The following is a 15700-nucleotide window of genomic DNA, read 5'->3' on the forward strand; positions in this document are numbered from 1 at the left end:
GAAGAAAAGAATACAGCAGCATTATTTGATTGGAACAGAGATAAAATCCTTCAAATAACAAATGTTTGGTCTATGTAGTGCCCTTATTTCAAGAATACACTCTGTTAAACAAGAGCAGTTGGCAGACAACCCGACCTTATTACAAAGGGGTAAACTGAAAAAAAGCAGTTCTCCTTTTGTGGGAAGGCGGCTCTTACCTTGTATATCTCCAGTCTTGCAGGGTGGGACCTGGGGCTGGCAATGGGAAGATGAAGTTGTAGTATAGGTGTGGCTTGTCCTAATGACTCCTCCTCCTACACCAGTTCCTACTCCGATTCCTCCTCCATGGCTAGTGGGATAAATTTGGTGAAAGAAATATGGAATTTTAGAACTTTAAGTGACACTGACAAGGACACAAAGTCTCAAACTATGTCTTTTATAGGGATTAGGGTATTTTACATTGCGTTCTTTTTTCATTTTCAGAGTTCCTTTGCATTTGTGCCCTCCTTTGCAATGGAAATGCAATGCAGAGTGTTGCAATTCATTCTTATTTTGACAGTTCTCACACATCTTAATATGGAAAAGAGATTGTTACAAATGCTGACATAATGCTAGTAGTTGTGATGTTGTACCTAGCAGTTAACAGATTTGGTTTCTCTGCTTTGCAGATCCCAAGGAGTGACATTTAGTTCAGATTTGAATGTTCATCACAGTAAAGTTGCTCATGAGACAACTTCTTCATCTCTGTGAAAGCATTAAGATGGACTAAAGATTATCTTGGATTCCCAATCTGTAATATAGATCTTTGATATTTTCTTTTATTCATTTATTCACTGAGAGATCTACATACATAAGGTCCTGCTGTCCTCCTTCCAACAAGCACCGGTAGGTCTGAATCTCCTGCTCCAAACGGCACTTGACGTCCAATAAGGTCTTGTATTCCTGGTTCTGGCACTCTATTTCCGCTCTTATTTCAGCCAATTGCTGCTCCACGCATGTGATCTGGTTCTGTAGCTCACCGAGGAGGGTGTTGTACTGGCACTCAGTCTCAGCCAGAGAGGATTCCAAATTATTTCTCTGATAAACAAGACAACCAAAGAAACAACATTCATTTAAGCATCACCCTGGAGTTTCTTATTTCCAATGCAAAAATGAAAGAGCTATTCACCACCGTCATGCCGAGTCGTGCTAAGAAATCCAGCAGTAACCATGTCAAAGCTTTACACCAGCTCAGCACCCACCTGGCTGAGCTGAGCCTGCAGATCGATTTCCAGGGCTTGCAGTTGGCGTCTCAGTTCGGTGACCTGGTTGTTGCACGTCTCTACCTCCTGGCCGCTTGTAATAACCTCCCGATTCACCTCCTCAATCTGAAAAGTACCGAGCCAGAATAAAGGTGTTCAGAGAATATCTGTAAACTGGACTTGCTTTTACAGAAACAGAGTACAGGCAGTAGCTAGCAAAAAGAAAAATGAGCAGGATGAGTTCTCTGGGCACTGGGTGTTAACCACTGGTTTCAACTGCTTGCTCTTTTTACAAATCACATTAACCTCATGGCTATTAAGTCTCTTTAATCCCCATGTGGAATATCTCAGTTCCAACAACACACCACAGGGCCTTGCGGCAAACGCTGCTGTTCCAGATGGGACATAACAAACTGGTCAGACAGGCCTGTGTCTCCTGGAACACAGGATTTAATGAGTCCTGATCTCAGGCTTCACTGTAAAGGAAGAGCTGCTTATTTTCTCTATGCCTGTTTCCTGAAATGCTCCTGTGCCCTGAAATGTACCTCTCAGTTTGTTTCACAGCAGGTTTGTGTTGCTTACCTTGCACTCATACCAATCCTCAACTTCCTTGCGGTTGCGCGCTATCAGTGTTTCATACTGGCATCTCAAATCCTCCAAGATTTGCCTGAGATCTGGTCCAGGGCAAGCATTGACCTCCACACTCACGTCTCCAGTTGATTGTTTCCTCAGACAATTCATTTCCTGGAAATACAGCCCAGATCAGATGCATACTGGCTTTTTAAAGACAACATAGAAGAGCAGAGCTTGGTGGTGAAGAGCAGCGCTCCCTGCAAGGGATGCCTCCCAGCTGTGGCTGTAAAAAGCCTGGGAAGATGTTGCAAGTGTTTTCCTCAGAAAATCTGTTGGGTAATTTCTCTTCTCATCCACTGGAGTCAGCAGCAACTTTCCCCCCCTCTGGCATTCCCAGTGCCGGTGCAGAGCTCCCGCACCACCCACGAGGCAGACGAGGTGCACCCCAGAAACGTTCAATGGGAAAGCTGTGGCATGAAAGTGGTTGGTCTTTACTTTTAAATTTAGAGCATGTTCATGTAGGCAAAGTTTTATGCCAGGGCCATGGTGGTCCTAGGGAAAGGCAGGACCCTACCTCCTCGTGGTTCTTCTTCAGGCAGCAGAGCTCCTCCCGCAACGACTCCAGCTGTGCCTCCAGGTCAGACCTGCAGAGCGTCAGCTGGTCCAGGACTTGGCGTAAGCCGTTAATGTCAGCCTCCACGCTCTGGCGCAGGGCCAGCTCTGTCTCGTACCTGGTTTGTGCAACAAAGCAGAAATTCAGAATGGTAACGTCTCACGTGCTCAGTTTATGCAAAGATCTCCTTTCCCAACTACCTGCTCTAAACTGTACTTTGTTTAAGCAGAATGTACTGTGCATTAGATTTCTGCACTGCGTTTCATGTCTGTTATGTGAAAGCTTTTCTTCCTCATCTGTTTTTTTCCTGCTCCTGATCACTGTATGTTTGATATCACTTACTCAGCTGCCTTTCTGTTTTGCTGATCCAAATCTGCACTGGTCTGTGATGGAGACGCACCAACTATACCACTAAGGAGCACTCCCTCCCATGTCACTCCCCAGCCCTCACCAACAAACACTGTTGCCACATGCTTTACCCAAGAATACTAATTAAGGGAGGGCTGGTGACCAAGAGCAAAATGCCTTTCATCACTCCATCCTGTCCTAATGTGGTGTTGCAGTTGGACTTGTCTGGAGTCTCTCTAATTAGTGCACTGAGACTCCACACGTAAGATGGAAAGGAGCAGGGAGAAGGCAACGGGGTTCATTTATGCAGAGGGGCACTCACTTCACACGGAAATCATCAGCAGCCATCCTGCTGTTATCAATGTCCAGAATGATCTTGTTGTTATCAATGGTTGCGCAGACAATCTGGAAAAGAGCAGACCATGAGAGATGTCTCACTTCTCCCTCCTGTTACACTCTATAGGTCTATCTAGATTGCATTTAGGTAGTAGCTCTTCACAGTTTCCTTTTGCTGTTACCTTCTTGCTTAAGTAACCTTGTTCCTTGAGCAGAGCAGTTGCAGGAGGTAGCTTTGCCTCCTTAACCCACAGTCAGTAAAGAGGTTGACTGTGTAGAGACTGGGAGTTAAAGAGTTGTGAGACAGGACTTCCCAGTCTCAAGATCTGAAGGCAAGTTCTGAAGATGCTTCACAAAGAATTGAACCTAAAGAACCTTCCTTAAGACATTAAATCTCAACTGACATTCAAGCTGGTGTGTTCTGGGCTTCAAGCTTAAAGGATCTCCAGGGAAGATAGTTGGTAGGTATCTTGTGATCAGCCATAACTTGCATTATGGACCTAATAGTATCAAGCTGTTTGTGCCACTGTGGCAATCGATTTCAAATACTCAGCTTTTCTCACCTAGAATTATAATGCTTCATCTGATACAGCATTTGATATGTATGTTTTCCTCTTGTTCTAGAGTTCTCTTTGCTTTGCTCTCCCTACTGGGCTGACACCACTACATTTCCTCAGAGCACACTTGGTAATATCATATTTATAATTGTACGGTCAGAACACAATATAACAAAGCATCCTTTTCCTCTTAAGAGTATGATCCCACCTGTATCACCCTGCAGCATGCACCCACACTCAACAGTGTCAGAGGGAACTTGCCAAAGTTTATGTTTGCAAAGACATTTAACAGCACCAAAGTTACCTATAACGATTGCAGTAGGTTTTAAATACAAATTCAGAAATGAGCTTTGAATAGAGGAGGAACCACTGGAAAAGGGAATTACCTGATTTTGAAGATCTTCAATTTCCTTGTAATAGCAGCTGTAGTCCCGGGGCTCACAGGAGAGACCCTGTGTCGCGTACCACTCTCTGATTCTGCACTCCAGTTCAGCATTCTCCTTCTCTAAGCACTTCACCTTGTCCAGATAGGAGGCCAGGCGGTCATTGAGATTTTGCATGGTGACCTTCTCATCGCAGGATGAAAGCAAACAGTCGCCACCAAGACCACCAACAACCACACCACCTCCAAGGCCAAAACCAAGGCCATTGCCATAGCAGTTGCCACCTCCATAGCTCCCACCAGCCAAGCTACCAACACTCAGTCCCCCTCCATAATTCACTCCGCCGCAGTAACTCCTTCCAGAAAAACCTCTGCCACTGCCTATCCCATAGGAAGAAATCCGTGCTCCGCCACCACCACCAATGATACAGCTGCCACCACTGCTCCTGCCTTTGCTAGACACAGTAATAGTCTCCTTAATGTTGCAACTCATGGCGACAGCAGTTGGAAATGCAAGCAGAAGCCCAAAGCAAGATGCACAGCTTGATATTAAATCAGACTGCGAGTTGTCCGTTGCTGCGAAACTCTATTTATACCTTCCACAGTGGGTGTCACCACTGTTTCTTCTTCCCATAAGGCTGGCTACTCTAGCCATTGGTGCCAAGAATAATTTCTCAAAGGGAAGTTTCCTTTCAAGAATCCTGGTAGACAAGGAAGATACTTTACATGTCTCTTGCTAATTTCAAAAATACATTAGCAATAATGTTTTATGAATCATCAGCTTTTTGTTTATGATGCAAACTTTACAACATTAAGCCAGGAAAAACACTGTCCTAAATTATATACCAGGAAGAAATCATTAAAGGTTATTGCATCAAAGAGCTCTTTATCTCTCATTAATTTATTTTCATTTTATTTTGAGTTGAATAAGCAGTTTTCATGCAAGGTGCTGATGTTGGAATATGAAGATGAAAAAGAAAGAATAAATACGAAGTTTGACTCTCGAATGATGTATGAGGAATGATGTAAGAACTTTGTGGAAAGATCAGAGACACAGAGATTAACCATTAAGTCTCTCCATTGGCAAAATGACAACTCCAGAACACTCTGCTACGAGACAAGTGAGACCGCGGAGTGATCTCTTAATGGACATGGATGAAAGGTTCTTCGTGTATGGTTGTGGCTCTCCAGTAATTCACAAAAGATTTGTTTCTTTACGTGGAGAGTGTGAAGTAAGGTAAAAGTACTTTAAATAGTTCCTGTTGCTCAGTGAAAGGTATTTCTGCAGTTTTTATCATTAAGGATAGTGATTGTTGCTGGGGAAGGGTGGGTGGTTTGAAACAGTGAAGGGGAGTGGAAAAGTCCTATGGGCAATTTCTCTGTCAATCTGTGCTGCATTCTAATCAGAGGTTTGGGACTACCGTCCTAGGAAATATAAAGACAGAGTTGCTGATAAAGCTGGCAGAGCAGGTGTTGCCCAGTGCAGTTCTACATTGGCTTGGAGAAGACGGATTAAGTACAAATTAGACTTTCTTCTCCATCACTGATGTCTCCAAATCTTAACTAGGCAGGGAAATTAAGAAGTAAGAATCCTTTCACTCTTCTGACATCAAAATTCAGGCTAAGCTCATATTCATGAGATGTTTTGCTAAGACTCAAGAGCAATGGCCCTCTCCCTGGGACAACCTGTTTCCACTGGCCATTGAGCAAGAGACAGGCATTCCACAGCTCTCTGAAACTAACCATTCATGGTAAGAAATTCTCCGAGCCTGCTTCACCAGGGAGCAAGTGAGCTCAAACTCTTGCTCAAATCCTTACTCTGTGTCAGGATTATGGATTGGAAGAGCTATTATTATGGCAAGTAAGTAATCCCACTTAGTGAAGGACTGGAGTATCCCTGTGTTCATGGATTTGCCCGTCATTTTATCACTCTTGTTCTTATTTCTGTTGAAAAGATGCCTCCTCTTATCTCTGCATCCTTGTATGTTGCTTATCCAGTACAATGAAAGCCAGCAGCATTCCTGCGATATCTCCAGCAGGCTGGAGACAGAGGTGTGGAGAGACTTGCTCAAAGGGATTTACTCAAAGACAAAGCGCACGCCTCTGGCAGAGCCTGAAGCTGAACCTAGGTCTCCTGTGTCAGACTGCAGTGCCTGAATGTCAGCCTGCCCTTTCTTCCAAGTCGTGCTCCACTCAGTCCCTAAACACAAAGGAGCAAAGCTCAGAATAGGTAAAAACACCAATAACGTTATCGTGTATAGGAAGGAATACCTGGATTTCATTACTAGGACTGGAGAACATAATTGGAGTCAGGGTGTGGTGGCAGGAATGAACCGAAACTGATGTAATATTGCATTGCTTGAAGCTTTGCCTGTCCTGCGTATGATTCTTCAGGAGTTTCCCAACAGCTGTCTGCAGCAAGCATCTTTTCTGAGTGAGCACGCATTCCTTCCTCTGCTCCACAGTTATCATTTTAACACATCAGAATAATGCAGGCAGAAACATGGAATGACTTACTCCTTTGTGGGAGTGGAGGATGTCTACATGCCTGTTGCGGTAATTATTGCGGAGAGCAGAAGATGGCTCCTGCTCTTCTGAGGTACTGTGGTCCTCTGTGGGCCCATAATTTTGTCCATTAGACCCCCTCTTTCTGCTGTGGGCCTTCAGCAGGGCCCTTTGCCCAGGACTTTTGCATGGCACACGCTTGCTGTCTTTCTAGCTATTTCTCCTTTTTGTCTTCAGGAAATGGGTGCACTGGTTGAGCTAAGATAGAATTAAATAATTGTTCTGATGACCTTAAAAAAATAAATTAAGGTTTCCCTGCTATATTCATTCAGTTATTTGAACTCATAAGCTTCCTGGGTCTGTCTCATTAGCACATACAAATATGGAAATCTCATGGAAATGTAGTTTCCAGCCCAAGGTTTGCAGCTCCATAATTTGCAGCTCTTTAATATATGGGTTGTTTCCAGGGTGTTTTCTTCTGGGGAACTGTTTATCACAAGCTACCTTCTCATGCTTTCCAGACGCATCCCAACTCGTAGGTCCACAAACAACATCACAGTGTCTTCAGAGTTGAGTCTGTACACCCCTGGGGGCTTTCTAGAGGCATATTCATAAAGTCTGGATCATTAGAGTTCTTCTGGCCATGTCATTAGGTCTTTTTCACCTGTCAGGAATTTAGGACAGCTCCTTTGTGAAAGTGCATGCTTTGCACTTGCCGGACCTAGTGGGAAGGGTGGGAAGGGTGGGAAGGCCTTTGATATGAACACAGGGAATCAGGTGGAGCAGCTAGATGTCAGTAGCAGTTCGCAAGAGAAGGAAACTAGCCCAGACCTGGTGGGAATCAGCTGGGGCTCCCAGAAGAAAGTGGCAAGCTTTTTTGTATTGCAGGTAGCCTGGAGTTTCCAGAAGATTGGAAACTGGAAGAGCATCAGTACAGTATCTTTATATTTGTAGAAATGAGAGTGCGAGGACTCATCAGTTGGGAAGGATTGAGGCCAGAAAGGGCAGCAGTGGGTTATCTGACTGTCTGTCTTTGCACTGAACAAGACAGGAGGAGGGAAGATTTGCCAGAGCTCTGAGAACAACTGGGCTACACACAGAGGAGTCCAACCGATGGAAATTTGCCATTAGAACCATGATAAGTATCTCTTTTGATCTCTTGTGAAGCACTGGCCTTACATGTTCACTGAGAGATTTCTGCATCAAGTTTGGGACTTTCTGTAGGGCTGGAACTGATCTTTAAAGACGACTTGATTTAGAGTCTTGGTTTAAAACCTTCTACCTATGGCCACTCTTCTGAGTCATTATTGCAGTTGTTCCAGTGCTGCATTTTCTTGTTGTGCTCTGGCCCCTGGATACTGTTGGGTTTAGTGTCTGGTAGATGAAATAAAAGAAATATGACTGAGACGTCTTCTTTCTGTGTTTTTTTACAACGGAAGGAGGACACCTTTCCCTTGCTCCTTGATACAGTAATGCTTGGAGATGCTGCTTTCCTGGAAGGTTTCAGGTTGTGTTAAGTCTTTTTCTGTAGCACCAGAGAAATTGGTGTCTCTATAAAAGAACTGACGCTCAAAAAGTGTGCCACACTATACTGTATAGATGGTCTGAAATGTTTTTGTCTTTATACTCTTTCTCCTCCTCCCCCAAGGCTGGCTGTTCCATAACCTCCAGCTTTTGACAGCAAAGGAATAACCAGGAATTTTGCTTTGCCAGGTGATCTCATAAGTGAATATGACTCTGTAACAGCCACATTGCAGCGTACCAGAAATAACAGCAGCCACATCCAGTGCTGCTCTTTTAGCTATGAACCTGCAGGGTGGAGTGGACATGTAAAACCCATCACTGCTTGTTTTTCTGGACCAACAGCCCATTTAATCCTCAAAACACCCTCTAGCTCATAATGGCTTTTAACTGACGATTCTCCAAACGCAGAATGACTCTGCAACCTCCCCATGGCTGGTTCCCATGACTGCACCCACCAGAAGTGCTCCAGGGCCCTGAGTTACCAAACTGCTGCCCTTGCTCCTCTGGGCAGGCCAGTGTCAGGACGCATGCACGCTGCCATGCCAGTCCATGCTGACTCAGCATCAGCTGCATGCCTGCTGTTCGAGGCCCAAAGGTGGGAGTGATCTCTGCCTGGCTTGTGAGGTTTAAGACGTGATGGCTCTGCGTATCCAAAGGCCCTAGCTGGCTTTTTTCTCCATTGTATTCCCTGTTGAACTGCACTTTTTCAGCTCCCATCCTGCCCTCTCCAGTTCCCCAAAGAAGGTATGTTTAACATAAGTGTGATCTGTCAACAGTCCCTGATGTTCAGGTTGAAACTTTCAAATAGGAGGATGACCAGTAAATGACTCGGTCGCTGTGTGAAAATAGATAGGAAATAAACCTTTAGCCTTCAGTTCTTTTCCCAATGGGAAGATTCCTATAAATGAAAGGGATAGGTCAGAATATAAGCCATGTCAGCAGAAGTGGAATTGGTTGTAGAGACCAAGATTTCCTCTTCAACCTAATCACAGTCCCCAGGCTAGATGATGATGAATGAGAGGGCACAGCCCAGATGTGTCAGCACTAGTCTGGGGCCGAGGCAATCTCTCTCCAGATGTTCCATCACTGACTTTCAAAACTTCTCTAAGATTGTGTTTCAGCACAATGCTCTGTGGGAAGTACACAGACACCTGCCTGAATTGGCTGTTCATGTAGATCTGGAGGATGTCATGCAGGAACGGGCAACGTATGCTACAGTGAGGAGAGGGGCAAGACCTGCAAGGTCAGCGAGGCCATTCTGGCCCCCACTGGCAAAGCAGCTTTGTTCCCAGTGGAGTGTGATCCTCACCAGTTTAGGTGACCCTTGTGCATGGATCAGCACCTGCTTTTCTAAAGAAACTCAGTTTCCAGACACAAGTTGCTTGATTGCATGAGGCAGAAGCAAAGTTTTATTAGAGAAATCTTTTTCACCAGCAGGTACATTAGTGATCATACTATTGGTTAACTCCAGCAATAGTCATGGTGGTTGGGCACACGCAGTAATACAGACTGGAAAAAGCAAAGAGCAAAATAAAGCAGAATATGGCCCAACGCTCTGCTTATCCCTCTGACGCATTGCTTAGCATTGCTGAGTAATACAAAAGAGCACGCTCCTTGCTCTTTGCAGAGGCATACAGTAAATATTATCTCTCTTTATCCATGGCTCTGCTTCAGGGTTCTCTTGTTGGACATTCTCATTTCTCTGCTTAATCACAAATCCTTCTGCAAGGCACTAGAGAGATCAAAGGAAACATTACTTTGTTTATAGCAAAAATAGATTCTTTCCCACACTCTCATTCTATACACGTGATCATTTCACAAGCCAGTTCAATTGGAATTGCAGATAAATACTGTCCCTTCCTGGAAAGGACTGATCGTTGCCTGCGAGTTGGGCAGATGGGATTTGTAGCTAGCTGGAGCATGGTCTGCCCTTTTACATAAAAATGCCAAATGGTGGAAGCTGCAGACATCGCACCAGCAGCAATCTGGATGAGGGAACGTTGTCAGGGCCCTTGCCAGAGCAATGCCCCTGCTCACGCTCATTCCCCTGGCCCAACTGTCGCCGTATTTCTTTCTTTTTCAGTTTGGCTGGAAGTTTCCCCCTGAAATAGTACTGGTGGTTTTCTGCCGGTATTCCCATGATTCCTACTTTTATTTTTTTTCTAATTTCTGGGCACTCTGCTTTCCCTACTCTTTCCTTTGTCCCAGATGTCACGTCAGTCCTTTCTCCATGTTCTCTGTGGCTTGCCTGCCTTCTGACTCTGTCCTTCTCCTTTCTACCCCCCTTCCGTTCCTCCCTTTTTGCCATTCTCATGCTTCCAAGCAGAGTCACAGCTACTGCTGTCACAGCTGCCGGAAAGCACTCACTGTAGCCACTCCTCTGTGGCCTCCCATCAAGCATTTCCCAGTAGCCTCACAATAAAACTTTCAAATAGCACCTCTAAGCTTCGTGGGAAAGATCTTTGTTGCTGCCTGTCCTTGTCGTATTAGGATCGAGAAGACTGTGGAAATCTTGCAGAGTGTTGCAGTTCTTACCTTGTATCTCCGCAGCTGCACAGGATGGCATCTGGGAAGATGAAGTGTAAGTGTGGGTTGTTCTAATGATACCTCCTCCTCCTATTCCACTTGTTCTTGCAACTCCTCCTCCTAGACCCGAAGACTGACCGATTCCTCCTTGCTGACTAAGGGGACAGGAAAACAACATTTTAGTGAAGGAACTGACAGATAAACTAGAACTACAGTTTTTCATTGTCCCGGCTGCTCTCAATCGGTTTTCCTTTTTGGCAGAAAATTGGCAAAATGTTGCAGTGACCCTTCTTGGGGCAATGGCCGGCACAGGGTAGGGGAGCAGATTGTCACCATTGATTGACAGGCAGCCAGAATAGGTCAGTGAGGGTGAAGGAGCTGTGCAGTGCCTCCACCTATGGCTCACTTTGCTTTTATGTTAAAATACTGAGGACACGCATATTTTATTGCATTGTTTGGTGCGTTTCAAGGCTGCTTACATAAGATCCTGCTGTCCGCCCTCCAGCAGGCAGCGGTACGTATGGATCTCCTGCTCCAGACGGCATTTGACGTCCAGCAGGATCTTGTACTCTTGGTTCTGGCACTCCATTTCTGCACGCAGATCAGCCAGCTGCTGCTCCACGCATGTGATCTGGCTCTGGAGTTCAGCAAGGTGGTTGTTGTAACGACACTCTGTCTCAGCCAGAGAGGATTCCAGGTTGTCCCTCTGAGGAGTGACATGTGGCACAATACAAATATAGGCATGAGAAACACTGCATTTAACTAGGAATTCTTACATCCAAGCAGAACTATGGGTCAGCTGAGCTTTACACCAGCTCAGCACCCACCTGGCTGAGCTGAGCCTGCAGATCGATTTCCAGGGCTTGCAGTTGGCGTCTCAGTTCGGTGACCTGGTTGTTGCACGTCTCTACCTCCTGACCGCTTGTAATAACCTCCCGATTCACCTCCTCAATCTGAAAAGCACCGAGCCAGAATAAAGGTGTTCAGAGAATGTTTAATATCAGTCAGATTAAGTATTAAGGAAAGAGCAGAGAAGCTAGCAAAAACCATAAATGAGAAGGGTGTGGGTGAACTCTCTCTTCCTAACGGAGTGTAGACCCTGCTCATCATTCCTCTTGCTCTTCCAATAGTACTGCTGTCTGGTTCTTCTCACTACTCACTGCTATGTGAAGGATTCCTACCTCAGGTCTCGCTAACGTGCAGCAATTCCTGTCACCCCATGAAAAGGGCGCAGAGTGGCAGTATCCCCTGGGTCAGTTTGAACCAATGCTGGACGCCGTTACAGTATGTTGTGTGTTTTTAACATGTAATACGTTGCTGTGGGACCGTTGCCTGGGTGTTAGCCCGGGAAAGTCAGGGCTGAGTGAATTTACTCACCTTGCACTCATACCAATCCTCAACTTCTTTGCGGTTGCGTTCAATCAGTGTTTCATACTGGCATCTCATCTCCTCCAGGATCTTCCTCAGGTCTGGGCCAGGGCAGGCGTTGACCTCCACACTCACGTCTCCAGTTGATTGTTTCCTCAGACAGTTCATTTCCTGGAAACACCACCCAGATCGTGTAATTTTTTATAAAAGAAGGAAAAAGCTGAGGCAGCTTAGTTCCCCGGTAGGGACGAGCACAGCCCCAGCAGAGACCCTTTCTGCTGGACATTCACAGCTCCCAGTTCATTTGCTTCGTCTCGTTAAGCACTTGCCCCTCCGCAGCCAGCACCCCAGGGGATAGGAGGGTGATGGATCCAGCGTGAGTTAAGGCTTTTTAGGTGAGGGAAAGGGCAGGACCCTACCTCCTCATGGTTCTTCTTCAGGCAGCAGAGCTCCTCCCGCAGCGACTCCAGCTGTGCCTCCAGGTCAGACCTGCAGAGCGTCAGCTGGTCCAGGACTTGGCGTAAGCCGTTAATGTCAGCCTCCACGCTCTGGCGCAGGGCCAGCTCCGTCTCGTACCTGAGGGTGAGAAAGCAAGCAAGAGTAGTCAGCGTCTGACACCACCATTTGCTTTTTTTCTTTTCATTTGACCACCCATCTTTCTTACAGTATTATTCTAACTAGCCTCACAGGATGCTCAGAAAAGCAGTCTGGGCTCGCTCCATCAAATCCGCCCTCGGTCTGCCTTCTCTGGAGCTTTTTCACAGGGCGGAGGTATCACTCACTGCATTTCTGCGCTCCAGCAAGAATAAACAAAAGCTTCCCCTTTGAAAGATATCATGTGCCAGAATGGCAGCTCAGGTGAACCCACGCTGCTGCCTGTCTGTGGATCCCTTCTGCCTTCTGAAGAACTCTAATCTTCTCACAAAGCCACCTCGTTCTCCCAAACTTTCCATCCTGGAACTGCTGCTCATTAAGGCAGCTCCAGAGGCAGTGGAGGAAAGGGCTTTTCCACAGATCCTCCCGCCTGTCCTGAGCAGAGCATCACAGGGACCTGCCTGGGAGCTCCTCACCAGCTCTGCGAGCGGGAGCGCAGTGACAGAGGCAGGGGACAGCTGCGGGGTACTCACTTCACTCGGAAGTCGTCGGCTGTCATCCTGCTGTTGTCGATGTTCAAAATGATCTTGTTGTTGTCTATGGTTGCGCAGACAATCTGGAAAAAGAAGATTCACTGCTGAAGTCTCATCCCTCGATCCTCAGGCTCAAGTGTACCCACTGCCAGTGCTGCCAGACCTAACCTCTTTCCCCTTTTTTTTTTTCTCTGTTAATATTGCCTAGCAGGCATGGGGGAGTTGAGGAGCGCAGCAGCCACGGAGGCGAGTGTTCAGTGAAATACAGTGGAGGCATCAAAATGCTAAAATACGAGCTTTGGATGCAGACACAATTAGTGTTGTCCAGCAGCAGCCGAAATCCACCTAACCTGTTAAATCCAAATCTTACTTTCATGGATAAGACATTTAAAAGCTTTGTTTCAAGACTTAATTATAAGCCTGTCTCGTTCTGTCTGTTTCCTGGATTCTTTTCGCTTTATTCTTCTTTGTGCCTTGACATCCTAGGATTTTTGCCAAACACAGTTTGCAAACAATTTTTTTTAATTTTAAATTGCACACTCAAAATGTGTTATGGCAATACTCTCTTTGTTCTTATTTTTAATTAGATATCCATTATTTCCCAATTCTGTAGGAAAAAGTAAACTTGTAAAAAAGGGAAATAAAGTTTAACTGGAATTCTGCAAGACTGATGACAGAATAATATACATTTAGGCAAATTAATGTGATCCATTATTTATTTCTCTTTTCGTTGCTTTCCTGGCATATATCTATTTAAACACCTTGGCACAGACCTAATTCAGAAAGACTACTGAGCCAATCCAGATGTATTCCACAAAGATAAGATTTTCCCCTTCAGATATATCTGATGAATAAAGGCAGTGGAAGCAGTCCAAACACTCAAGGTTTTTACCTTTGAGCTCTAGGGCTTTCCACAGGCAGTTGTCTTAATGGCTGTTTACAAAAAGCATTTTACATGAATGAAACGTTACTCTCGATAACTGTATTAAGTTGTGAACCAACACCGTGGGAGAAGCTTACAAGGGAGAAAGCAGCTGAGAAATGATGTTACCTGATTTTGAAGATCTTCTATTTCTTTATAATAGCAGCTGTAGTCCCGTGGCTCACAAAAAGGGCCCTGCTTGGCATACCACTCCCTGATCCTGCACTCCAGGTCCGCATTCTCTTGTTCCAGGCACCTCACCTTGTCCAGGTAAGAAGCCAGGCGGTCGTTAAGGTTCTGCATGGTGACCTTTTCGTCACCAGAAAGAAGAATGCCATCACCAGCAAAACCCCCTCCAACTACCCCTCCACCAAGACCAATACCAAGGCCACCTCCAATGCCACCGCCAAAGCGAGCACTGCCACCGCTGAATCCAATGCCTGAACATCCTCCGAGGACAGCGGCTCCTAAGCCACCTCCATAGTTTCCACCAACCAAACTGCCAGTGCTCAGTCCTCCTCCGTAATTCACACCACCACAGTAGCTTCTACCAGAAAACCCTCGGCTACCACCTATCCCACAAGTCGTGTATCTTCCAGAGGAGACTGAGGAGATCCGTGCTCCTCCACCACCACCACCACCACCAATAACACAGCTGCCACCACTGGTCCTGCCCCTGAGAGAGCCAGTTGTCTGCTTAATACTACAACTCATTTTGAGGACAGCTGCAGATCCAACCCAAAGCCCAAAGCAAGATGCACAGCTTGATATTGAATCAGACTGCAGGTTGGTTGTGCCGCAGATCTCTATTTATACCTTCCAAAGGGGGTGTCACCTACAGGGTGTTTCTTCTTCCCACGGGGCTGGCTAGTCTTGCTGTTTATGCCAAGAATAAATAGCCCATAGGCAGTTTCCCTCTAGAAATCCCAGTTCACAAGGAAGATACTTTACATGTCAGCAGCTTATTCCAAAAAGTAAAATAATGTTTTATGAGTCATCAGCATTTTGTATGATGCAAACTTACAACAAGTCAAGAAAAAAAGTTGCCCTAGATTATGTACAAAGAAAAAACATTGGTATTTATAACATCAAAGTGCCTTTTATCTTTTATTAATTTGTATTTATTTTATTCTTAGTCCAATAAACATTTTTCTATATCACATGCTACAGTAGAGTACAGGGAACAAAAATGGGTAATTAATATAAATTCTCACTTCTGAAAAGTGCAAATAAGAGTGACTGTAGTATTGAAAAGTCCAGGGATGTTGTGGTGTGGATGTCTGTCACCCGGCACAATGACAGTAGGTCTAACAGACACTTTACTCTGAGATTTCATAAATCCCTGAGGTAATTCCCCTGTGGGTTTAGTTCCCCAGTTGTGGCTTATATTGCTCTGGTCCCGCAAACACAAGAAGTCAGCTTGCTCCCAGTCTGCGGAGATCAGGCCTGCTAGATGTTGGATGTCCTCTGTGTCTAGCTGTTACACAGACTTGATGTAAGCTGAGGTGAATGAAGTACCTCTGTGAAGTTATTTTTCAATTACTTTAATTGCTGTCCATGCTGCCTCAATTTGTGGTGATGATAGATAAAGAAAGAGACGACAGGAAAGGGAGTATCCATGGGACATATATCCAGTTCCCTGGATGGACTGAGAGGTGATCTCGCAAGTCTTTGCCATTACTAAGATTGTGCTGACCAC

The 15700-nt window shown here is 45.4% G+C and overlaps 2 protein-coding genes across 2 annotated transcripts; both read right to left on the minus strand.

Annotated features, from left to right (window-relative positions):
• Window positions 1–801: 801 nt before the first annotated feature.
• On the minus strand, window positions 802–4522 carry LOC129195519 (keratin, type I cytoskeletal 10-like). Its single transcript, XM_054801654.1, has 6 exons — window positions 4034–4522; window positions 3077–3159; window positions 2368–2524; window positions 1803–1964; window positions 1221–1346; window positions 802–1056 (listed from the first exon to the last, which is right to left on the minus strand). Exons 1-6 carry the CDS (start codon window positions 4520–4522, stop codon window positions 802–804), a joined length of 1272 nt encoding a protein of 423 aa, XP_054657629.1.
• A 4972-nt stretch (window positions 4523–9494) lies between these two features.
• LOC129195623 (keratin, type I cytoskeletal 19-like) lies at window positions 9495–14715 on the minus strand. The gene is made up of 8 exons (XM_054801859.1): window positions 14131–14715; window positions 13080–13162; window positions 12372–12528; window positions 11962–12123; window positions 11412–11537; window positions 11064–11290; window positions 10594–10739; window positions 9495–9790 (listed from the first exon to the last, which is right to left on the minus strand). Exons 1-8 carry the CDS (start codon window positions 14713–14715, stop codon window positions 9765–9767), a joined length of 1512 nt encoding a protein of 503 aa, XP_054657834.1. The 3' UTR covers window positions 9495–9764.
• Window positions 14716–15700: the final 985 nt, after the last annotated feature.

Source organism: Grus americana, chromosome 22, assembly GCF_028858705.1.
Source record: "Grus americana isolate bGruAme1 chromosome 22, bGruAme1.mat, whole genome shotgun sequence".
NCBI classification, from domain to species: domain Eukaryota; kingdom Metazoa; phylum Chordata; class Aves; order Gruiformes; family Gruidae; genus Grus; species Grus americana.